Below are 25,975 nucleotides of genomic sequence, written 5' to 3'. Positions count from 1 at the left end.
CCTCCCAAACATTTGTTCACTGTGTGTATACTTACCATCCTCCTGATCCTCCACTAGAAAATATACCTCAGTGGCACTGGCTTAAATAAAATACCGAAGCCCAAAGCTCTGGAGAATTTCTCCCACTGAATGAGGCAAATATTTAAAAGGGACAGTAAAAGCAAGAAGCCATGCAGGATTCCATATGTCAGGGTTTTGAGGTCTCCTTCATATAACAGATTCCCATCTGTCCATCAAAACAAGCTGAAAACCATTGTAGGACATTCCCCCATCCTTATTTATTTATTGTGATTTATTAACCGCCTTTATGAAGAGATTTACCCAAGGTGGTGTACAGAAGGTACAGTTTAACATTAAACTTACAATTTTGTTAACAGCATAACAATAGTAAAATAACCAAGGTGAACTTGAAAAAAGTACATTGAAACCTAATAAAAGAACAACCGTGAAACAGTATCAAAAATATACACATTTAACAGCACTGGAATTCAGTGCTTCAAGTTAACAGTTTAATGATTATGCCTTTGCAGTAAGATATGGCAAGATCTTAATTATTAGTTTTATTCTGTTTGCCTTATTGAAATTGTGTAGGTTTTCCTTCATATCCACTTAGGATTGTAGATAAAGTAGAAGATATATTTTTGAATGATTTTTAAAAAATAATCGCTGAGCTACACTATCCATATCTCAGCAGAATGACGTGATTCACAATACGAAATGCTGAGATTATATCTATAAAAATCATCTGTACATACATGCAAACCTCTATCAAATCAGCAAGTAGTATCTTCCAGCAGTACTTCATTTCTGAAGGATAGCTTGTTGCCCTCTGGTACCTGTTTGGGCACCATTTCTGTAATGAGTGACTGAACAGCTATACAAAATCATGTAGGGCTACTGTGCTTCAAAGTCAACCAATGTTCACTCAAAGCTCTGTTCAGATACCATTTTTGTAAGATGGGTCTCAGTGAATCACCCATGGTGAAGGGGATTCTGGCTTACAGAACAGTTCACTGTTATTTTTGGATTCACAACTGCATGGGAAGAGGGGAGTATCTTCTCTAAGACCGTTCACCACTACTTGCTCAGCAGGGTACCCCCTTTCCCCTGCCACTCCACTCCAAGAGATTCCTAACTGGGGCCTATTTCTGTAGCAGATAACCAAGCAGGCATACAGAACAATGTAGCTCCTCTTCTCATTAGATGGTCATTGTAAAGAACTCCACAACTTATGGTGAGGTACAGTGGGGGAAATAAGTATTTGATCCCTTGCTGATTTTGTAAGTTTGCCCACTGACAAAGACATGAGCAGCCCATAATTGAAGGGTAGGTTATTAGTAACAGTGAGAGATAGCACATCACAAATTAAATCCGGAAAATCACATTGTGGAAAGTATATGAATTTATTTGCATTCTGCAGAGGGAAATAAGTATTTAATCCCTCTGGCAAACAAGACCTAATACTTGGTGGCAAAACCCTTGTTGGCAAGCACAGCGGTCAGACGTCTTCTGTAGTTGATGATGAGGTTTGCACACATGTCAGGAGGAATTTTGGTCCACTCCTCTTTGCAGATCATCTCTAAATCATTAAGAGTTCTGGGCTGTCGCTTGGCAACTCGCAGCTTCAGCTCCCTCCATAAGTTTTCAATGGGATTAAGGTCTGGTGACTGGCTAGGCCACTCCATGACTCTAATGTGCTTCTTCCTGAGCCACTCCTTTGTTGCCTTGGCTGTATGTTTTGGGTCATTGTCGTGCTGGAAGACCCAGCCACGACCCATTTTTAAGGCCCTGGCGGAGGGAAGGAGGTTGTCACTCAGAATTGTACGGTACATGGCCCCATCCATTCTCCCATTGATGCGGTGAAGTAGTCCTGTGCCCTTAGCAGAGAAACACCCCCAAAACATAACATTTCCACCTCCATGCTTGACAGTGGGGACGGTGTTCTTTGGGTCATAGGCAGCATTTCTCTTCCTCCAAACACGGCGAGTTGAGTTCATGCCAAAGAGCTCAATTTTTGTCTCATCTGACCACAGCACCTTCTCCCAATCACTCTCGGCATCATCCAGGTGTTCACTGGCAAACTTCAGACGGGCCGTCACATGTGCCTTCCGGAGCAGGGGGACCTTGCGGGCACTGCAGGATTGCAATCCGTTATGTCGTAATGTGTTACCAATGGTTTTCGTGGTGACAGTGGTCCCAGCTGCCTTGAGATCATTGACAAGTTCCCCCCTTGTAGTTGTAGGCTGATTTCTAACCTTCCTCATGATCAAGGATACCCCACTAGGTGAGATTTTGCGTGGAGCCCCAGATCTTTGTCGATTGACAGTCATTTTGTACTTCTTCCATTTTCTTACTATGGCACCAACAGTTGTCTCCTTCTCGCCCAGCGTCTTACTGATGGTTTTGTAGCCCATTCCAGCCTTGTGCAGGTGTATGATCTTGTCCCTGACATCCTTAGACAGCTCCTTGCTCTTGGCCATTTTGTAGAGGTTAGAGTCTGACTGATTCACTGAGTCTGTGGACAGGTGTCTTTCATACAGGTGACCATTGCCGACAGCTGTCTGTCATGCAGGTAACGAGTTGATTTGGAGCATCTACCTGGTCTGTAGGAGCCAGATCTCTTACTGGTTGGTGGGGGATCAAATACTTATTTCCCTCTGCAGAATGCAAATAAATTCATATACTTTCCACAATGTGATTTTCCGGATTTAATTTGTGATGTGCTATCTCTCACTGTTACCAATAACCTACCCTTCAATTATGGGCTGCTCATGTCTTTGTCAGTGGGCAAACTTACAAAATCAGCAAGGGATCAAATACTTATTTCCCCCACTGTATACTGCAACTCAGACTTTACTGATCAACTTAACTTGCTACAGTCCCATCCTTAAAGACAATTCAAAACATATTTATATTTTCTTCAAGGGTAGATTGAATAAACAACTCTTTTCCATCACTCCTACACACCTACTTTTAGGTTGATTTTCAAGGTACTCTTCTCTTAGCTCCTCTGGAAGATTCCTCTCTATCTTGTTTCCCTTGTCATTGCTCGGGGAACTCTCCATTTCTTCCTTATCCCTTTACTTTTGTGGTTCTATGGGTACCATGCCTCAGAGAATCTGAAGTTCTCTTCTCAAGTCTGCTACCTAGGAGGCAGGAAATTAGAGATCCAAAAACATTCTGTCCCTGGAGAGCCCTTGTTTTACTTTTGCCCTGAGCAGTGCTTTTTTTTTTTCTAGGAAAAAAAAAAACCTTGCCAGTATACACACACAGGGTCAACCTTGGGGGGGGGGGGGGGGGGTAAGGTGAGTATTCATAGCTTCACCCCCAACAGTAGCCATGTTCCCTGTAACTAGCCACAGAACCCATGAAAAGACAGCAATGCAAATATTACACTAATCCCTAGAATACCAGCACGCCTCTGTTGTACGCCACATTGAGCCTGCCCATGGGTGGGAATATTGTGGGATATAAATGCTATAAATAAAATAAATAAATAAGAAGGATTCTCTACATAGTACTACATGTCAGCACACTTCTTCACCTCTGTCACATACATAGAACACAGATAGAGCCTTCCTAAATACAAAATAAATGATCACAAATTAGAAGTGTGCAGAGAAAAACTGAACTGGAAACCTCAAGAAGCCAGACTCTTTTCTACCTGTACCCAGTCTTTGATTTATACAGTAAGGTGCAAATACAAATACTCTACCACCTTTTCTCTCCAATGAGGGCTGGAGGGGATGGAGGAGATACAGAAGGGTGGAGGGGGTGGGATACACCTCCTCCTAGTAAGTAGCCTGAATCCCCACTTTGTTCCCCAGAGGCCCAGCTTCAGCCCTCAGCCCTCCCCAACCTTGTCTCGGAGTCCCCATTCTGTCTTACAAGACTTCTTTTGCTCTCCCATTCAAGTGCTAGACCGGTCCCTGTTCCCCATTCACTCCATCCCTAAATCCTACTTTCTTCTCCCCGACCTCTTTTCTCCCCACCTGGGGGCATATTTTATAATCTAGGTACCTGCATTTATACACCCCTTGCATTCCTAAATGTTTAGAATAATAGTTCTTGCACGTGCAAGTGTACACTTACCCATGAAATTACCAGCGCTGTTATGTAATGGTGCACCTAACTTGCACAACGTTAAACTGTACAGCGCTGCGTAACCCTAGTAGCGCTTTAGAAATGTTAAGTAGTAGTAGTAGAATACACATGGGTGGAGCATGGGTGGGGCTCCAACTTACTCAGGTGACTTACAGAATACCCAGTTTCTAGAAGACTGTCCAATGGTAAAAGCCACCATAAAGGCTCAGCAGAGCCAATGGTATAAGGAATGGAATGTCCATTGTGTCCAGCTGGAAAAGATGGATGCTGCCTGGAGAAGCCGTGGCACTGAAACCCCATTCACAAAGGTACAGTTGTGTAGAGCTAGGAAAGAATGTAGATACTGAGAGTTCTTGAAGACCTGTAGAGACTTCTATTTCTCTCTGTCCTTTGTTGCTGTTGACCTTTGTCTGTCCCCAATTCACAGGTGTGGCATTAGATGCCTGAAGTCCAGGACCACCTATGAACTGAGCTTGGTACTATACTTTGATTACTAAATATTGCAATGATGATTGTGGGGCCTGACATATGGATTCCTAGCTGCTGGTTCAGAAAGTATATTTCCTAAAAATTGTTGGAATCCTCATAGGAGAAGTGACTATCAAATGCATATAATTTTATATAGTAGTTTTGAAACTGGTGAGAAATTTCTGAATCAGTGATATGAGGCTGACCATTGACATCAATTATTTGTGGGACCCTGGATCTGTTAGTTTTGGATTTAAGAAGTTGTGTCAGTAAGTGGCTAGCCCTATTATTTTCAGCATACATTCTAGAATTTTGGAGATGAGAAACTTAAAGGGCTTCTTTAGTAAGTGCCGAATTAAACTTATATTTTAGAGCTTGGAGACGTAAAAGAGAGACAAGATCATTATTAATTAGAAATTTCTCCTCTAGCTCTTTAATGTTGAATTCAAGTTTGGACATAAGTTTTTTGTGTTTCTTATGTTTTCCTGCTGAATAGCTAATGATGTTTCCCTTAAAGTGGCTTTAAAGGCATCTGACCAGATTTGTGCTTTAAAATCAGAAAAAGGATTTGTAGAGCAGTATTCAATTACCTTTTCACGTATAAATTGTACAAACGTCTCATCTTGTAATAATACAGAGTTAAACCTCCAGAGCAATTTGATAGTTGAGCCAGTAATATCATCTATCACTAACAATATAGGAGAATGATCAGAGGGGGTTCTGCTAAGTATCTCAGTATTGCAGATATGAGGGATTAAGAAAGAAGAAATTAAAAAGTAATCTATATGAGAGCAACTCCCATGTGTGTGTGTGGGGGGGGGGGGGGGGGGGGGGGGGGGAGGGATAGAAAGTATAATCACAAGGTCTAAGTAATCTCCAGGGGTCAATTAAGCCCAAGGAAGACTTGAGATCTTGAATTTTATCTAGGAAATTAGATTTACGATGAGGACACTTGGATTTCCTGTCTAGTATAAGGTCTTGTACTTGATTAAAGTCTCCACTAATGGTAATATTACTATTACCCATAGAAATAAGCTGAGATATTTGGTCATGAAAAAACTGTGGTGAGTCGGTATTGGGAGCATATATGTTGACCGGTAAATAGCAGGTATAATGAAATTTAACCTCCAACAACAACTATCTGCCATTGGTATCACACAATTGCTTTATAACATTAAACTGTAAGGTTCTACGAACAAGTATGACCACTCCATTGTTTTTGATATGCAGGAGAGAAACCTGCCAGTTGATATGTTTTATCTTGTATTCTGGTATTATCACTACAATTTAAATGAATTTCTTACAGAAAAATTATATCAATATATAATTATTTTTTTTCTTTTGATAGAGTTATTTAAACTCTGAATGTTAATAGAGAGTATCTTCATTAAGGGAGTTTATGAAACATATGAATCCAAAGGCAGACACAAAAGTTGTTTATAGAAGAGTACATATAGACTGTATGTAATGAGAACACACATCATTGAAGAGTACACACGCATATGAAGCCAGCTATAAACTACAGAGAAAAATGTGTACAATGCTAACCACTTGCAAAACAGAGAATGCTAAGATGAAAAGAAGCATGGGAGAAGGAGGTCGAGGCACATGGCAACTAACCCCCAGTTGTACAAGGGAAACTTGAAGATTACAGCCAATGCAAGAATACAATTTAAATAGGTACTCGAAAGCAACATATATTCTGTCCTGTTCTCAGCCACATGAGGGTGGCGGAGCAGGACATATCCGCTTACTCTTACCTGATCCTTAGACAGAGAATGGTATTAATTGAATGTGTTTGATAACCAGATAAATCTGAGTAACATTAAATGAGAATGCATGATGGAATAAGTTACTTAAATATTATCACAGTAGGCATGAAAGGTAAACAAAACAGCGTGAGATTTACAGAGCGTATTTATTTGAGACAACTAAAACAAATGACTCTATGCATGCATGCTGATTATTAATAAAAGTAACAGACTCAGCATTTAAAGGAGTCTAGAAATAATCCCAGTTGAATCGGGTCATCACAGCTGCGGGTGGTGTTTTGAAAAGTAACCCGCATGCAAGCAGGGTAAAAGCAACTATTGTATCACAAAGCCAGAACTCTAAACTAGAAATGGATATCTCCACTCTAGAAATTCTAGAAGCCATCAAATCTCTTCTGAAAGGGAAGGCCCCTGGTAATGATGGATTTACTGGATTATTCTATCAAGCATTTGTAGATTTACTCACCCCTAAATTATGCCTTATATACTAATCACTTCTCTCTGATTTAGATCAGCCAGGCTCCTTTTTTCAATCCACTATCATAGTGATCCCTAAACCTGACAGAGATCATACAAAGATTGAAAACTACAGACCTATTTCACGCATTAACATTGATAATAAAATATATGCGAAAGTCTTAGCATTAAGACTCCAAAAGATTCTAAGGGGCCCTTTTAACTAAGCTGTGTAGGCACCTATGAGCATCCTATGCATGTCAGTTTTGAACTACCGCCCGGCTACTGCGTGGCCTGGGCAGTAATTTCATGCCAAGAATGAAATTACTGCAAGAGCCATGTGGTAGTTGGGCGGTAACTCCATTTTGGCAAATGTTGGGCACACGTAGTTTGTTTTACACTTCTTGTTACACATTTGAAAATCTTTAATAAAATATTGGGAAAAAAAAAAGAAAGTATATTTCCACTCATAGTCCAAATCCACCTGGAGGTTATTCCACTCCAGGATTTGGTTTAAGCCTTGCAATCCTGTATTCCAGGAGCAACAAACTCCAACACACTTATGGGCACTTTTACTAAGCTGCGTAAGCGTCTGCACGCGCTGAGCGTGCACCAAAATGGAGTTACTGACCGACTATCACATGGCTCTTGCAGTAATTTCATTTTTGGTGCATGTCTGACACGCACAATCGAAAAATAAATGTTATTTTTGGATGCGTATATCAGACGCGCGCCAAGTTGCATTTGAGGCGCGTATGTCATTACCGCCCAGTTACCACGTGAGACTTTACCGCTGGGTCAATGGCTGGCAGTAAGGTCTCAGACCCAAAATGGACGCGCACCAATTTTGATTTTGCCGCATGTCCATTTTCGGCAAAAGTTTTAAAAAGGCATTTTTTGCAGGCGCGCTGAAAAATTGATCTGTGCGCGTCCAAAACACATGCCTACACTACCGCAGGCCATTTTTCAGCGCACCTTAGTAAAAGGACCCCACAGTTTCTCATTACACAATTTTCCAACACTACTTTAAAGAACCTAATTGAAAAGAAATATAAGTATAATTCTCAGCAGGAGAGCTGGATTGGAGCAAGTGAGCCTAATATGCTGGAGTGGAGTTCCAAGATCCATGCACTATGCTCCCCTCCCCCATTCCTTAAAGCAGCCATTCCCAGCCTAGTGAATATGCATGAGATAGATTTGCACTGCCTCAATTGCATGCAAAGCTAACTCATGAATATTTATCATGGCTATACTGAAAACCCGTGTGTCCCAAGGACTGGATGAGGAATGGCTACCTTAAAGAAATATTTTGAGCACCTTTCTGTTAGATCTCCTTGAGGGCAAAGACTTTTTCATGCGGGCTTCTAATGTTATCATGAGATTTCTCTATGCCAGTCCAGTACAGAGAGAGCAACAGGGTCAAAGGAACAGCGTCCTAGATGCCACAACATGAACTGTACTGTGATTATGTAGTCAGTGACTTTCTACAAATGCAATACTTTGTTGACTTAATTAAAGTTGTTGCCTGAATTTTTTAGTATGGTATAAAGATATACACTGCTACCTCAGGGCTGCTATTAATGAAGGTTATGAATATTTAAAATATACTTTCCACTTGTGGGCTAGGAAGTGTAAATAGCATTGCTGAGTGATTGTGCCTAGCACAAATGTTTGGTTAAATAAAATTATACCTGAGATGTTTTATTTTAAGAAATTGTTTTACAGATATGCATAGTATGATGATGTGGCATATTCTGTCTTGATAAGTTTAGGTTGGCCAATGCTGGCTTGTCTAATTTGCCAAACGATCAATGGTTGAATAAAAGTAGTTTTCAACCACAGAAAACAAATCCTCATCTAAGGAGATTCTGAGAAATATACTTTTGAATGTGAATTATTGTTTTTGACAGGAGTTTAATTTAATTTTCTGTATGGTTTATTGATTTTTTTGTCAACATCAAAGTGGTAATCTGCCATTTAAAAACAAAACAAAACAAAATAAAACAAAAGATAATGGGGGCATAAGCAAAGCACCGGCTTGCCTCTCCCTATTTTTTTTTTTTTTGAGAGGAACAACTTTTATCCTGCCACTAATCTGCTTGTGCACTTAACGTGATGTCCATCGCTACCAGAGGTTCTTCCTATCTTTTGTAGAGGAGGTAACTGCATTTGGTCGACTTTACTTGGTCCATTTTTTTTTCATGACCAAGCCTCAAAAAGGTGCCCAAACTGACCAGACGACCACCAGAGGGAATCGGGGATGACCTCCCCTTACTCCCCCAGTGGTCACCAACCCCCTCCCACCCTAAAAAAAAAATTAAAAAAAAATTTTTGACAGCCTGTATGCCAGCCTTAAATGTCATACCCAGCTCCATGACAGCAGTATGTAGGGCCCTGGAACAGTTTTAGTGGGTTCAGTGCACTTCAGGCAGGCGGACCCAAGCCCATCCCCCCCTACCTGTTACACTTGTGCTGGTAAATGTGATCCCTTCGAAACCCACTGTACCCACTTGTAGGTGCCCCCCTTCACCTCTTAGTGCTATGGTAGTGTTGTACAGTTGTGGGAAGTGGGGTTTTTTTGGGGGGGGTTGCGGGGCTCCGCACCCAAGGTAAGGGAGCTATGCACCTGGGAGCAATTTGTGAAGTCCACTGCAGTGCCCCCTAGGTTGCCCGGTTGGTGTCCTGGCATGTGAGGGGGACCAGTGCACTATGAATGCTGGCTCCTCCCACGACCAAATGCCTTGGATTTGGTCGTTTTTGAGATGGGCGTCCTCGGTTTCCATTATCGCTGAAAACCGGGGACAACCATCTCCAAGGTCGACCATCTCAACATTTAGGTCGACCATCTCTAAGGTCGACCTAAAAGTGAGATTTGGACGTCCCCGACCGTATTATTGAAACAAAAGATGGATGTCCATCTTGTTTGGATAATAAGGGTTTTCCCGCCCCTTCGCCGGGAGGTCCTTAGAGATGGGCACCCTTAGAGATGGTCGTCCCCATTTGATTATGCCCCTCTTTGCCTCCCTTGTCCATTACAATCTAACTGCTAGTTATACACATTTCTTTTGTATATCACCTGGAATTGGCAGCCCAATACTTCACCCCCAGAGGATCCAGGATACACAGATTATACCACAGATTAAAGGAGGGGTAATTTACTTGAAAATGTTATATTTTTAAGGAAGTGTCTATTAGAAATGTTTGAATATATCATGCAGAATAAGTACTTAAGTATTGCCATACTGGGACAGACCAAAGGTCCACCAAGCCCAGCATCCTGTTTCCAACAGTGGCCAATCCAGGTCACAAATACCTGGCAAGATCCCAAAAAAGTACAAAACATTTTATACTGCTCATCCCAGAAATAGTGGATTTTCCCCAAGTCCACTTAATAATGGTCTATGGACTTTTCCTTTAGGAAGCCATCCAAACCTTTTTAAAACTCCGCTAAGCTAACCACCTTTACCACATTCTCTGGCAACAAATTCCAGAGTTTAATTACACGTTGAGTGAAGAAACATTTTCTCTGATTCGTTTTAAATTTACTACATTGTAGCTTCATTGCATGCCCCCTAGTCCTAGTATTTTTGGAAAGCATAAAAAGACACTTCACATCTACCCGTTTCACTCCACTCATTATTTTATAGAACTCCATCATATCTCCCCTCAGCCACCTTTTCTCCAAGCTGAAGAGCCCTAGCCACTTTAGCCTTTCCTCATAGGGAAGTCATCTCATCCCCTTTATTATTTTTGTCGCCCTTCTTTGTACCTTTTCTAATTCCACTATATCTTTTTTGAGATGCGGTGACCAGAATTGAACACAATATTCGAGGTGCGGTCGCACCATGGAGCGATACAAAGGCATTATAACATCCTCATTTTTGTTTTCCATTCCTTTCCTAATAATACCTAATATTCTATTTGCTTTTTTAGCCGCAGCAGCACACTGAGCAGAAGGTTTCAATGTATCATCAATGACGACACCTAGATCCCTTTGTTGGTCTGTGACTCCTAACGTGGAAGCCTGCATGACGTAGCTATAATTTGGGTTCCTCTTTCCCAGATGCATCACTTTGCATTGCCTTTATAAAATAAGTGAGGGTAATATTCAGGTGGCAGCCAGCATTTCTTTAATCGCTGGTCGTCACTGGCTAAATTACATCTGATATTCAATGCTGACCCTATCCAAAGTACCACAACTGAATACCCAGATAAGAGGTGGCTGACTGGAGCTATCTGGGTACCACCAATATTCAGCAGCAGTATCTAGATGACAACCCGGTTAAGAACAAAAGAACATAAGTGTTGCTATACTGGGACAGACCAAAGGTCTATCAAGTCTAGTATCTTGTTACCAACAGTGGCTAATCCAGGTTACAAGTATTTGGCAAGATCCCAAAACAGTAAAACAGATTTTATGCTGCTTATCCCAAAAAGATAAGCAACATAAAATAACAAATCCACCCTGCTGTGCCAACTGCTTTTACCACATTCTCTAGCAACGAATGCCAGAGTTTAATTACACACTGAGTGAAGAAATATTGCATACTCCCTACTCCTAGTATTTTTGGAAAGCGTAAACAAGCAATTCACGTCTACCCGTTACACTCCACTTAGTATTTTCTTCACCTCTATCTTATCTATATCATATCAGATATTCATCTGCAGCAAATGAATAAGTATCGGTAGTGCCTGGATAACTCCTGGCTCTGTACTCAGATAGACCCGGCCCTAGCCAGTTAGTGTAGGGACAGTCTACCCAAATATTCAGCAGCACTATCTGGGCAAGTGCCGCTAAATATCCAGGTTTGGCCCAGTAAGCATGATTTAACTGGCAGGTGTTTTTTTTTTTTGGAACCTTGACATACGGGGTAAATTTATTAAAACTCACAGACCAAAGTAATTGTATAACAGGGTGCCTAGGTTATTAGGGCAGAAAGGCACCTAATTTTGCCTAATGTATAAAATACAGAGGTGCCATGCATACTTGTCGGTGTGATCTTATTTTATAAGAGCCTATTTACATGCTTAAAAAACAGCATTTTAGGTATGAAAATGTTTTATAAAATTACCCTCTGTCCCCTAAATTCTATATGGTGCTAAAAATGCTGTACTTCCAATTTGTGCCTGCAATTTAATTGAATAACATCACTGAATGAGTGCTAATAATGAATTATCTGCATGATATGTTGAAACCCTCTGCTCAGTGTGCGGCGGTGGCTAAGAAAGCAAATAGAATGTTAGGTATTATTAGGAAAGGAATGGAAAACAAAAATGAGGATGTTATAATGCCTTTGTATCGCTCCGTAGTATGACCGCACCTCAAATACTGTGTGCAATTCTGGTCACCGTATCTCAAAAAAGATATACTGGAATTAGAAAAGGTACAGAGAAGGGCAATGAAAATAATAAAGGGGATGGAACAACTTCCCTATCAGAAAAGGCCAAAGCGGCTTGGGCTCTTCATCTTGGAAACAGATGGTTGAGGGGAGATATGATAGAGGTCTATAAAAGTGGAACGCGTAGACGTGAATCGCTTGTTTACTCTTTCCAAAAATACTAGGACTAGGGGGCATGTCATCAAGTTACAAAGTAGTAAATTTAAAACGAATTGGAGAAAATATTTCTTCACTTAACGTGTAATTAAACTCTGAAATTCGTTGCCAGAGAATGTAGCAAAAGCAGTTAGGTTAGCAGAGCTTAAAAAAGGTTTGGCTATTTTCCTAAAAGAAAAGTTCATAAGCCATTATTAATATGAACTTGGGGAAAATCCACTGCTTATTTATAGGATAAGCAGCATAAAATGTATTGCACTGTTTTAGGATCTTGCCAGGTACTTGTAACCTGGATTGGCCACTGTTGGAAACTGGATGCTGGGCTTCACAGACCTTCAGTCTGGCCCAGTATGGCAATAATAATGTATTTATTAAAATTTACATGTGCATTCTTAGGTGCCGGGATCCACATATAAATTTTACATATGGCTCCAAAAATGGGGCGCAGCCATGGGAGGGTCATAGGCGGATCAGGGGTGCTCCTTCAAAGTAAGAGAAATCTGCATGTAATTTAGGCACAAAGATTTACACCATGATTTAGTTGGTGTAAATCCTCACATCTAAAGTTAGGCAGGGATCCCGGCACTAAGCGCTACTCTGTAAACAGCGTCTAACTTTGAGTGATGCTTATAGAATAGCAATTAGCAGATCTTTTTGTTGGCACGGATTTTTCAGCGCCATTTATAGAATTTGGTCCTGTAAGTACACTGGCATCTTAACAGTCTGAATTGGAAATTATTTCCAGCAATTAATTCCAGAGTATGGGAGGTGAAGTAGCCCTGTGTCATGCAGTAATCAATTTCGGCAACTGAAGAAAGACTTTTCTTCCTACAGTCTGTTTCGTTCTCGAACCATAGAGAGCTATTGGATTTGCAGTCTATAGCAGTAATTCAAGTTCAAATTGAATATCTCAATACCACTATGTAGGTCAGATAGAAATGTGCCCTTATAGGTTTGAAACAAAACAATTGAACACTGATCATTTCTGCTAAGCATGAGTGATTTGAAATTCACACACAGCACCTGAATCATGACTCTGAAATTATGACAGTATGGAATGTATTGACAACCCATGGCAAAGATTCAATTGCAGTAAAGCTACAGCTCTGTACATCAGAAGAGAGAGGGAAGGAGGAGGGGAAGCAATGATAGAGACATTCAGATGCCTCTAAAGATCTAACTAAAGCAAAGGAGATAAGTATTTTGTTGCAAAAAAGATGTTCTAGAGGCAGAGGTGGGCAATCTTGGTCCTCTAGGGCTGCATCTTAGTTGAGTTTTCAGGATTCCCCCAGTGAATATGCATGAGATCTATTTGCATACTATGGAAACAATGCATGCAAATAGATCTCATGCACATTCATAGTAACATAACATAGTAGATGATGGCAGAAAAAGACCTGCATGGTCCATCTAGTCTGCCCAACAAGATTTCATTGCAGAAATCCTGTAAACTCAACTGGGTTGTGGCCCTCAAGGACCAAGGGTGCACACTTCTGTTCTAGACCAAAGTTCACAATAGGAGAATGAAAAGAGCTAGACTTGGGAATCTTCTTAGATAATATTTCTTTACAGAAAGTGCGTGCATACCCCTTGTATAAGCATATAAGTATGAATTAACGTGTGCACAATCTGCATACTTAAAAAAAAAGTTCTAGTGGTCACAGAATGTGCATGCAAGCCCAGTGAGGTGTCCAGACCCTGTTCTGGCAAATCTATGCCAACCAAAAATGCAGAGGAAGTTTCAGACCCAGCTCCAGCTCTTCTAAAAATTAGGGCTAAGGATTTCTGCCCACCATGTTACAACATCTTTCAGTCTGTGCTTTCTCTACCGGGAACTGTAAATTCCCTCTTAGGGCAATATATTAAAAGCTTGGTGTACTATGGGGGATACAGAAGGCCATCTTTTTTTTTGGGGGGGGGGGGGGTGAACTGTGTAATTGCACAGGGCATCATGCATGAATGGGTGCCACCATGCTGGTATCCTTTCCATATCATATGAGAAGGGGAAAAGATTTGCTGGGCAGAAAGGGTCAGGGTGATAAATGTGCTGGGCAGAAAGGAGAGGGGGCAGAGAGAAAGGCGATCCTGTACTGGAACATCACCACTATGAAAGGAGCGTTTACTATTGAAGGACTAGGGGTAGCGATTTCAGTTTTCACCAAGGACATGGATTATCCTAGGGTACTGCCTATACTATCCAATCATAATTTGCCCTTCGTGTGGTGCACACAAACCTGATATTTAACAAATGGGCCTTTGAACTACTGTATCAGGAATGAGCAAACCATAAGGGCCCCCAGCTGTCATCTGCGCTGTTTCTTGTTTCCATTTGCTGGCCTGTAATTAGCATTTCCAAATTTAGTCGCTGTACTGGTAAAGAATTAGGGATGTGCACAGGCAAAAGATGTTTGATTTGTTTCTGGATCTGTATCCTTTCTTCCAATTTTCTGACTTTTCTTGTTTGTTTCACATCTTTGTGTTAAAATAAATTAACAAAGAATAGAATGTTTTAATGTATGTGTTAACTGGAGGGACCAGAGAGTCAATATAAATCCAAAAACTGACCTTTGTAAAACGTTTCCTAAAACCAAAAGTTGACGTTTTTAAACATTTCCTGATTATCCATTTGCTTTCTCCTGAGATTTTGTTAAGAGTTTATTTCACGGAAGTTTTGCCTCTCTCTAATGCTGTCAGGGAGAATGAAGAAGGTGCCTTTGATGGAATCAAGGGTGCTAGGAGCTTACAGTTGTCAGGGTTTACAGAGGCCTCACATAATAACAGTTATCCTCTTTCTTACTTTTCTCTCTGAATATGATAAAATGATGTCTTTGACAACATACTTGAAGTAAAAGTTGCAGATTTTTTTATACGTGGCTAGAGCCACAGAACTGCAGTGGAAATTATTTCTTTAATTATAGGGAAAGTTGCTTGTACTGGATGCAACTTAAGTTCCTGTACAAGAGCCTGGTAAAATTTCAAAATACAAATGTTTTGTTTTAGAATCCTGCACAGTCAGAAAGGTTTCTGATAGACAGAAAGGTATAATCAGTCTTATAGTATTTTTGATCCTAGTACAGCTGGGCAATTGGACTGCTAGATGACCGAGGGGTAAAGGGGCACTCAGGGAAGACAAAGTATTAGTGGAGAGATGAAATGAATTCTTTGCTTCGGTCTTCACCGAGGACGATTTGGGAGAGATACTGGTGCCAGAAATGGTATTCAAAGCTGATGCGTCAGAGAAACTGAATGAAATCTCTATAAACCAGGAGGATGTAATGGTGCAATTTGACAAACTGAAGAGTAGCAAATCACCTGGACCAGATGGTATTCTTCTTGCCTCAACAATCTATTACATTTCTTTGTAATAGAAGCATGTGGATAAAGGTGAGCCGGTTGATATTATGTATCTGGATTTTCAAAAGGTATTTGGCAAAGTACCTCATGAAAGACTCCAGAGCAAACTGGAGAGCCATAGGATAGGAAGTAGTGTTCTATTCTGGATTAAAAACTGGTTAAAAGAGTAGTGTTAAATCGTCAGTATTCTCAATGGAGAAGGGTAGATAGTGGGGTTCCCCAGGGATCTGTGCTGGGACCGCTGCTTTTTAACATATTTATAAATGATCTAGAGATGAAAGTAACTAGTGAAGTAATTACATTTGCTGACGACACAAAGTTATTTAAAGTTGTTAAATCGCAAGAGAATTGTGAAAAATTACAAGAGGACCTTACGAGACTGGAAGACTAGGCATCCAAATGGCAGGTGACGTTTAATGTGAGCAAGTGCAAAGTGATGCATGTGTGAAAGAGGAATCCAAACTATAGCTACATAATGTAAGGTTCCACATTAGGAGACATCGACCAGGAACGGGATCTAGGCGTCATCGTTGTTGATACATTAAAACCCTCTGCTCAGTGTGCAATGGGGGCTAAGAAAGCAAATAGAATGTTGGGTATAATTAGGAAAAGAATGGAAAACAAAAATAAGGACGTTATAATGCCTCTGTATTGCTGCATGGTGCGACCTCACCTCGAATATTGTGTGCAATTCTTGTTACTGCATCTCAAAAAAGATATAGTGGAATTAAAAAAGGTACAGAGAAGGGCGACGAAAATGATAAAGGGGATGGGATGACTTCCCTATGAAGAAAGGGTAAAGCGGCTAGGGCTCTTCAGCTTAGAGAAAAGACAGCTAAGGGGAGATATGATAGAAGTCTATAAAATAATGAGTGGAGTGGAACAGGTAGACGTGAATCTCTTGTTTACTCTTTCCAAAAATACTAGGTCTAGGGGGCACTTGATCAAGCTACAAAATAGTAAATTTAAAATGAATCAGAGAAAATATTTCTTCACTCAATATATAATTAGACTCTGGAATTCGTTGTCAGAGAATGTAGTAAAAGCAGTTAGCTTAGCAGGGTTTAAAAAAAGGTTTGGCCAGCTTCCTAAAAGAAAAGTCCATAAACCATTATTAAAAAGAACTTGGGGAAAATCCACTGCTTATTTCTGGGATAATCAGCATAAAATGTATTGCACTGTTTTAGGATCTTGCCAGGTACTTGTAACCTGGATTGGCCACTGTTGGAAACTGGATGCTGGGCTTCACAGACCTTCGGTCTGGCCCAGTATGGCAATACTTATGTACTTACGTAACTGTAAAGGGATCACTGCTTTTTCCTTTGATTTCTTTTGTAAAATGATGTTTGCATAATTTTTTCTCTCCTGTTTCCTAGCAATGTGGGCTTGAATTTGGGATAATGCTATACATAGCAGCCAACTCTGTGGGTGCTGTGGGTGCTTGAACACCCCCCCCCCCCCAATATTGAGAAACTTCCTTCTATGTGTCCAGGGAGGGGTTATTTCCACTGGGTTTAGCACCCCCAATAATTTTAAAGACTTGGCTCCTATGATGCTATATATTATGGGAATGATATTCAGCATAATTTAACAGGGCAGGAAGGCTCCCATTCAGTTAAATCTCGCTGACCGATCTTAGAGCTGCTGAATATTGGCTCTGACCACCACAGTATCAGGGCAGAGTCTAGCTGGTCCCCAAATCTATCCGGGCACCAGCACTAGGTCTCCAAATAAATACAAGAGACCAACACTTTATGACTTGGGGCAGATATGAGAAGAGGGTCTAGGAGTCAGCTGGAAACCTCGGGCAAGAGTGGAGATGAGGCTGGGCTGCAGTTAGAAAGTTCCTGTGCACATCTACCAAGAAGATGAATCTATACAGAGCAGACTGGATGGATCACTTTAGTTTTCATATGCTGTCATTAACTACGTTGCTGTGTTACTACTGTGAAAGTCAAAGAACAGATGGAGGTCAAACCAAATGCAGACAAATTTGCCCCTCCGCATAACAACTACAATTTCTCCCACTATCAAGTTCATCAAAACTTAATGAATGGACAACTGCAGTGCTACTGAAAAACAATATTTCATATTGGGGTTTTTTTTCTATTCATGAGGAGATTATCATAATAATGCATTCTGTGCATTAATAAAATATACAGTAGCTTTACTGCTTAGACTGAGGCATTTTAAATTGATCTGCACTATGCCCAGAATATGTAGAGATAGGACATCTGAGTAAAAATTTGAAACATCTAATCTAGAAGTTTCACATTATTCCTATAATCTGTGATGTTATTGGGATAATTTCCTAGACCAGGTGCTCATATTTACCGGTATATAAGCATTCCCCAGGATTCTATAAAGGGCGCCCAAAGTTGCGTGCAATCCTGAGTTGCACGCACAACTAAATTGAACAGTGATCCAATCTGCACCAATAATTGTGTGCTAATTTTCAATTACTGGTGTTAACTGCCAACATTTTGGATTTGTTAACGCATCTTGCAATGCGGTATTCTATAAAGATCGGCACACAAATCTTATAGCAGGAACAGTTCAAACCTCATCTTTTCATTTGAAAAAGAAAATTAGAAAGTTATAGAAGTTCAAATATATAACTTTTTCAGACTTCTTAAGAACCCATGACACGAAAATCGTTCATTCTCAACATTGTGGATCCACTACTTTAATCACCTTTTCCCAAAGATGGTCACAAATCTGTGATAACAACAATATATAGATTTGCCTCCACCCTTAGGGTTGGTAGATATGGAATTTTATTGCCTAGGAATAGATATTTTTGCTGATTGTCAATGTTTCTCTTTGCTCTGTCTGTAGCATCAGCCCTGCTTCTTTTCCTTGCTACTCAAGGAGAGCTTACTGAGCTCCTCACTTTTGTGTTTTCCTCCACAATCAGTTTCCCATGTGCTACCCCTAACTCTAGTTTAAACATCTGTCAATGTATGAAGTGACCTAGTGGTTAGGTTGCTGGACTCTGGTCCTGGGGAACTGAGTAACTGAGTTTGATTCCCACTTCAGGCACAGGCAGCTCCTTGTGACTCTGGGCAAGTCACTTAACCCTCTATTGCCCGAGGTACATGTAAGCCGCATTGAGCCTGCCCTGAGTGGGAAAGCGCGGGGTACAAATGTAAAAAAAAAAATCTGGGATCCTTTTTCTTCCCACAGAAAGATGTAGGCCATCTCTACAGTATAGCTTTTAATCCTGCCATATCTGAAAACTCTTCTTTGTAGCATTTTCTGAGCCACATTGAAGCTGGCAATAGGGTTGAGGAGATAAAGTGAAGGATTATTTTGCTAGCATAAACTGTTGAAGAGATACAGGAAAGAACTATTATTGAAATCTGGAATAAATTGTCAGCATAGAAGAGCAAAAGTTACGAACTATAATACAATACATCAGTGTGAAACCAGACGAGAGCTTTCGTTCCTATTCCAAAGCATTCTCTAGTCAGCAACACCTACTTCCTATCCCGGGCTGAATCTACTTTCCATCCCTATGGGACTACAATACCCATAAACCTGCTGTACTTCTTACTGTCATTTTCACTTTCAATAAATGCACTAGATTCTCCAGTGCTGCACCCCAGCTAGCTCTGTATGGGTTTCTTTCTTACATTTTTGGCTTGATTTTATGTCTGTGAGCAATCATCTCATCAATTCTCAACCAGGTCACCTCCACCTCTCCTTCCCTTAGTCCACTCTCTCAACCCTCCAACCCCTGCCTCCTTTTCTTCCTTTTCTGAAATCACTGAAGAGGAAACTACACATCTTCTTTCCTCCTCGAAACTAACTATCTGTTCCTCTGATCCTATTCCCACCCATCTACTTAACACTATCTCTCCTACTGTCATCCCTTTTATCTGTCATATCCTCAATCTTTCACTTTCCACTGCGACTGTTCCTGATGCCTTCAAACATGCCGTAGTCACACCACTCCTTAAAAAAGCCTTCATTGGACCCTACCTGTCCTTCCAACTATCGCCCCATCTCCCTCCTCCCTTTCCTATCCAAGATACTTGAACGTACTGTTCACCGTCGTTGCCTTGACTTTCTTTCATCTCAAGCTATTCTTGATCCACCTCAATCTGGCTTTCGCCCCCTTCATTCAACTGAAACAGCGCTTGCTAAAGTCTCCAATGATCTGTTCCTGACCAGATCCAAAAGTCTCTATTCTATCCTCATCCTTCTCGATCTATCTGCTGCTTTTGACACTGTTGATCATAGCCTACTCCTTGATACGCTGTCCTCACTTGGATTTCAGGGCTCTGTTCTTTCCTGGTTTGCTTCTTCTCTCTCCCAGCGTTCCTTTAGTGTATACTCTAGTGGATCCTTCTCTACTTCTATTCCACTGTCAGTTGGTGTACCTCAGGGATCTGTCCTGGAACCTCTTCTTTTCTCCATCTATACTTCTTCCCTTGGTACTCTGATCTCATCCCATGGTTTTCAGTATCATCTTTACGCTGATGACTCCCAGATCTACCTCTGCACACCAGAAATCTCAGCCAAAATCCAGGCCAAAGTATCAGCCTGCCTGTCTGACATTGCTGCCTGGATGTCTCAGCGCCATCTGAAACTAAACATGACCAAGACTGAGCTTCTTATCTTTCCCCCTAAACCAACCTTTCCTCCTCCCCCATTCTCTATTTCTGTGGATAACACTCTCATCCTTCCTGTCTCATCAGCTCGTAACCTTGGGGTCATCTTTGACCCCTCCCTCTCCTTCTCTGCACATATTCAGCAGACTGCTAAAACCTGTCGTTTCTTTCTCTATAATATCACCTAAATTCGCCTTTTCCTTTCTGAGCACACTACCAGAACCCTCATCCACACACTTATCACCTCTCGCTTAGACTATTGTAACTTGCTTCTCACAGGTCTCCCACTTAGCCATCTCTCTCCTCTTCAATCTGTTCAAAATTCTGCTGCACGACTAATATTCCACCAGTGTCGTTATGTTCATATTAGCCCTCTCCTCAAGTCACTTCACTGGCTTCCTATCCATTTCCGCATACAGTTCAAACTCCTCTTATTGACCCATAAGTGCATTCACTCTGCAGCTCCTCAGTACCTCTCCACTCTCATCTCTCCCTACATTCCTCCCAGGGAACTCCGTTCTCTGGGTAAATCTCTCTTATCTGCACCCTTCTCCTCCACTGCTAACTCCAGATTCCGTTCCTTTTATCTTGCTGCACCATATGCCTGGAATAGACTTCCTGAGCCGGTACGTCAAGCTCCATCTCTGGCCGTCTTCAAATCTAAGCTAAAAGCCCAACTTTTAGATGCTGCTTTTAACTCCTAACCCTTATCCACTTGTTCAGAACCCTTATTTTATCATCCTCACTTTAGTATTCCCTTATCTCTTGTTTGTCCTGTTTGTCTGTCCTAATTAGATTGTAAGCTCTGTCAAGCAGGGACTGTCTCTTCATGTTCAAGTGTACAGCACTACGTACATCTAGTAGCGCTATAGAAATGATAAGTAGTAGTAGTAGCAGCAATTCACACTCAACTTGACCACCACGTGACTTTTTCAGGTCACAAGTCCCAGCATTCACTCTCTCCCAAGCCTGCATGACTGTCATGATCTCAGATAGTTAATGCTGCTGGGGGGGGGGGAGGAAGAGAGGGGGGTTAAGACATAACAGGCCCCCAAATTAGCACTACCTCCTAACCCAAAGATTTTGGTGAGATGTGGGGTTGTGTAGGCTGCATAGAACCAGGAATTCAGTTTTGTCTCTGTTTAATTCGAGTTTGAATATTGTTGCCCAGTTTTCCATAAGGTCCAGGCCCTTTTTGACTTTATCCAGTTTTTCTTCTTCTGGGTAGTTATCCAGTTAGTGGGCTGATTATCGCCATTAGGGTCTGCATTCAGTAAATGGCACTCAAAATTTGCCACTGAAAAAAAATTGGCACTGAATGATATTTTATAACGGGTGTTCCAGGATTGGCACCCTTTATAGAATAGCGCGCAGTGCCAGGATCCATGCCCATACATCAACTGAAACCAGGTGTAAACTCCACTGCACAAATTGGTGCAGATTTACACTATTCTATAACACTATGTGCATTTTAAGGGAATGTCCTTGACCCACCCATTCACCTCCCAAGGCCACGTTCCTTTGCAGATCTGTGTAGAAACAGTCAGGGGCTGTTCTATAAATGGGCAAGTGTGTTTTCACATGGATCTGCCATTTCTGCCCTGTTTTGGTGCCTTGCATCCATTAGAATGCTTTTCCATGCCAAACATTTGGCGCGGAAGTAGCGCCTAATGTTCGGCGCCATACACAGAATTCCCCAGTAAGTAGGTAGGTAACTCCTGGCTCCACCCAAGCTCCTCCCCCAGAGCACCCTGGCACTACCCAAATAGTAGCTAATACCACTGAAAATCCAGGTGCGGACCTGGTCAGTGGGACTTATCCAGATAAGAGCTGTTCCTACCCAGATAGTTAGCAAGAATTATCGACCCATGAGATTTCAATATTACCTCCTGCTCCCCATCAAAATTTTGTGAAGACAATAAGCTGCCCCCACAACATTTAGCTAGGTATAAAGAAACAATGAGAGAGCCCTGCCCCCTGTGCATGTTCAGTTAAGCGAAAATTGAACATGCACTGTGGAAGGGGAGGTCTGGTGCCATGGCAGCAGTGGTCACGAGTGGAGGAGGTATTGCACTGGCAAGGCATAGGGACCCCTGCCAGCCAGGGGTCCAGAACACAATGTCCCCAAGGCCCTTCCCCCATAGCTATGCCCTTGCCCTGGTGGATCTCTATTGGCAAACACAACCAAGTGGTGCCACATGTACTTGGATGTCAAAGAATCTGACATCAAGTGACCTGTTCTGCTGCATAATATAGAATCTCTTTCCACAAATCCAAGGCTTTAAGTTTACATGTGTTTTAAATTTCAGCACTGCAAGACAGTGCACAACCAATTGGGTTTGGGTTGGTGACGTTTGCAGAGTTAATTGACTAGGTCCTAAGCAGCAGAAAGACAACGGCCTCTATTCATAATTGTAGGGAGCAAACAAAAGACTTCAGCCCTGGCAGAGCCTTCTCTGTTTCAGCACAAGAGGCTCAAAGCACGGACAGCTGGCTCCATTTTGAACCCAGTCCTGGTTTTTACCCCACTATATCCATGGATTGTTAGAATATCAATCAGAACTGCTGGTTCATGCGAGGCAGTGGGATAAACCCAGAGGTGGAACACCCTGATCAGTAGAAATGGAGCCAATCACTCAGGCAACATTTCTGTGAGGTTTTGGTCTGAAGAAGGAAATAAAAGACAAGCAAAAGAAAAAGAAATGAAAATCTAAGACCTTGAGAATGAAGCAGTGATGTATCAGGTGACTCAGAGTGAGTTTTACTGTAAGGTTACTAGATAACTCCATGACTGTAGGAAGAGGCTGAGCCAGTCCTGGTTTTCCATCCATTACACGCAGAAATTTGTTTTCAAAAGAAGTTATCAGGGTAGCAGCACCTGCTATGTGGACAAGTGGGCCAGTCACTGATTTTCAGTGGTATTTTCAAATAATGCCAAGGGTGGGCCTGGGTGGGCACAGGCCCACCCATTCTTGGCTCAGGCCCACCCAGCGGCGGCAACCCACATTAACATCTCTCCTTCTCTGCAACGTTCCACCCGATGGAAGCCTGCAGGGCCGGCACAGGCAGCAATAATTGAATCACTGCGGGCGCCAGGGACATCTGTAAGATACACCAGGGAAGGACAGGGTTCAGCAATGTTGATGTAGGGTAGGTGAAAAAAATCTCTATATTTTTTCATATCTCCGGGGAGGGGGGGGGGCTGTGGTGTGCCGTGGAAGGGCCCATCTAAGTTAGCTCTGGGCCCATCCAAAATACTGGGTATGGATACGCCACTGACCCCGTGACATTCTGTGGGCAGACAAACCAAGAATGGTGCCAGGACAGCAAAAGCATCTAACCTAACTTTATCTGATTAGCTCTCTGGATAGCAGCCTAAATATCGTTGCTGTCTTGATAGATTCTGCACTGACTGCCCCTCCAACTGCCAATGTTGAATATCTATTTATTTCAGCCGTGGAAGCAGATGTTTACAAATATTGACCTGCCTGTTTCTTGATGTCCGTGCATGGAACACTGGCTCAGCCTCTCTCTATAAATAATCATGAGCTCTATCTGATTCGCATTAAGATGAACCCTCTTCTGATAAAGAACTCCATTCCACAGTTAGAAAGCAAAGACCTGTAATGTCTTGTGTCCCGGATGGCACGATCACTAGGAAGCCGCTCGCTCTCCCTCTGGTTAAAGGCATACTGTTTGTATGGGTCCTCACCAGCCTTCCACCTGCGAGCACTCAGGTATTTCCTCTCATCAAACTGGTCCCACAGGTCATCCCAGTCAGCATCCAAGCCCTGGAGAGGAAGGAAAGAATCCATCATATCCTGGCTCAGCCTGGAGGTCTTAGAATAATACTGCAAATATCTATTAGTTGAATAAATAAAGTGTGTTATCTCCTACCCAAAAGAGCTTACAATACAAGTTTAAACACGGGGAGATTAAACAATCCATCACTAAAGGACAGGTAAACTGAATCAAGTTCTTCATGGTGTTTCATTGTTAAAATTATTTATTACTAGTAAAAAAGGCCCGTTTCTGACACAAATGAAACGGGCGCTAGCAAGGTTTTCCTCGGAGTGTGTATGTTTGAGAGTGTGTGTGAGAGTGACTGTGTGAGAGAAAGAGAGTGAATGTGCGAGTGTGTGTGACAGAGAGAGAGTGAGACTGGGTGCGAGTGTGTCTGTGAGCATGAGATTGTGTGCCAGGGCCCCCCCTCCCTCCCAGTTCCAGGGTCCCCCCTCCCTCCCTCTGAGTTCCAGGGTTGTCCCCCCCTCCCTCCCTCCCAGTTCCAGGGTCGTCCCCTCCCTCCCTCCCTGCCTCCAAGTTCCAGGGTCGTCGTCCCCTCCCTGCCTCTGAGTTCCAGGGTCGTCCCCTCCCTCCGAGTTTCAGGGTCCCCTCCCTCCCCTGCATTATGCTCTCTCCTCTGCATTCATCCATATGCAGACAAGGTCCTCTGTGCCCTGCCCCCTTCATCCATCCATGTGCAGCATCTCTCCCCTGCCCCCTCCCTCCAGTTCCAGGCCCCCTCCCTCCCTCCTTCCCCCCTCCGAGTTCCAGTGTCCCCCTCCCTCCCTCCCATTTCCAGGGTCCCCCTCCCTCTGTCCCTCCGTCCCTCCCTCCCAGTTCCAGGGTCCCATGGAACTGGGAGGGACGGGGGACGGAGAACGTTGGAGGAGTGACGTCAGCAGGTGGTTATGATCCCAGTGAGACACATTGGAATGTTGGAGGAGCAAATAATCAAACATATAAACAGCGAGTGACCGAACTCACTCGCAAATGCGCAGTAGAGACTTCCCTCTCTGTCCCGCCCCCATGTCAATACGTGATGACGGGGGCGGGACAGAGAGGGAAACTGCGCTCCCCCCCCCCCGAGGTCGCCGCCGCCACCCCTCCACCCAGCCCGGGCCCTCTGATCGCAATTAATTCAAATTACATCGCCGCAGCACGCAGATCAGCTGAGCTCCAGTCGGCCTTCCTTACCTGCCTGTGTCCCGCCCTCACCGATGGTACGTCACACAAGGGTGGGACACAGGCAGAGAAGAAAGGCCAGGCCGACGGGAGCTCAGCTGATCTGCGTGCTGCGGCAATGTAAGTTGAATTAACAGCGAACAGAGGGCCCGGGCCGGGTGAAGGGGTGGCGGTGGCGACCTCAGGGGGAGAGGGGGCAGCGGCGACTTCGGGGGGAGGGGGCAGCGGCGACCTGGGGGGGGGGGGCCTTGGAAAACCCCATTCCAATAGTAGCCCGTTTTAACGGGCTTAAAGGCTAGTTATATTAGAAAAGGAGCAGTAAGATGTGAGTTGTAGAAACAGGAGAATCAACCCTGTCCAATTCAAGTATTTTCCAGACTTAAAATTTTAACCAAACTTTAATTCAGTGAAGGAAATTAATTTGTTTGCTAGTGATTCCACTGATGGTACACATTCTGAAAAAAATAAATATATAACCCACTTTTCCCTTATATAATCACAAGTTGGCAGTGCCCAGGATTCCCCTATAATAAGGTGATGCCCGATTACCGCTGGGTTACCACCGCCCAAGCCATTTCTGAGTGGTTTTTTTCCCCCTAGAAATGGTGCATATGCAGGGTGGGACTACCGCCGGTGGCTGTGTTGGGCTTACCGCCGCTCTGTAAAGTGGCCCCTATATAATTTA

The 25,975-nt window shown here is 42.6% G+C and overlaps 1 protein-coding gene across 2 annotated transcripts in view; it reads right to left on the bottom strand.

Annotated features, from left to right (window-relative positions):
• Nucleotides 1–25,975, bottom strand: part of GALNT14 (polypeptide N-acetylgalactosaminyltransferase 14) — a 610,663-nt gene that overhangs the window by 334,645 nt on the left and 250,043 nt on the right. For both annotated transcript variants that reach the window (XM_030196114.1, XM_030196115.1), the window contains exon 2: nt 23,947–24,116. In XM_030196114.1, the coding sequence (XP_030051974.1) occupies nt 23,947–24,116 (170 nt within the window). The remainder of the gene's footprint in view (nt 1–23,946; nt 24,117–25,975) is intronic.

This window comes from Microcaecilia unicolor, chromosome 3 (assembly GCF_901765095.1).
Source record: "Microcaecilia unicolor chromosome 3, aMicUni1.1, whole genome shotgun sequence".
Lineage (NCBI taxonomy): Eukaryota > Metazoa > Chordata > Amphibia > Gymnophiona > Siphonopidae > Microcaecilia > Microcaecilia unicolor.
Note: the sequence above shows the minus strand (reverse complement) of the source record. Positions and strands in the feature narration are given on the sequence as shown.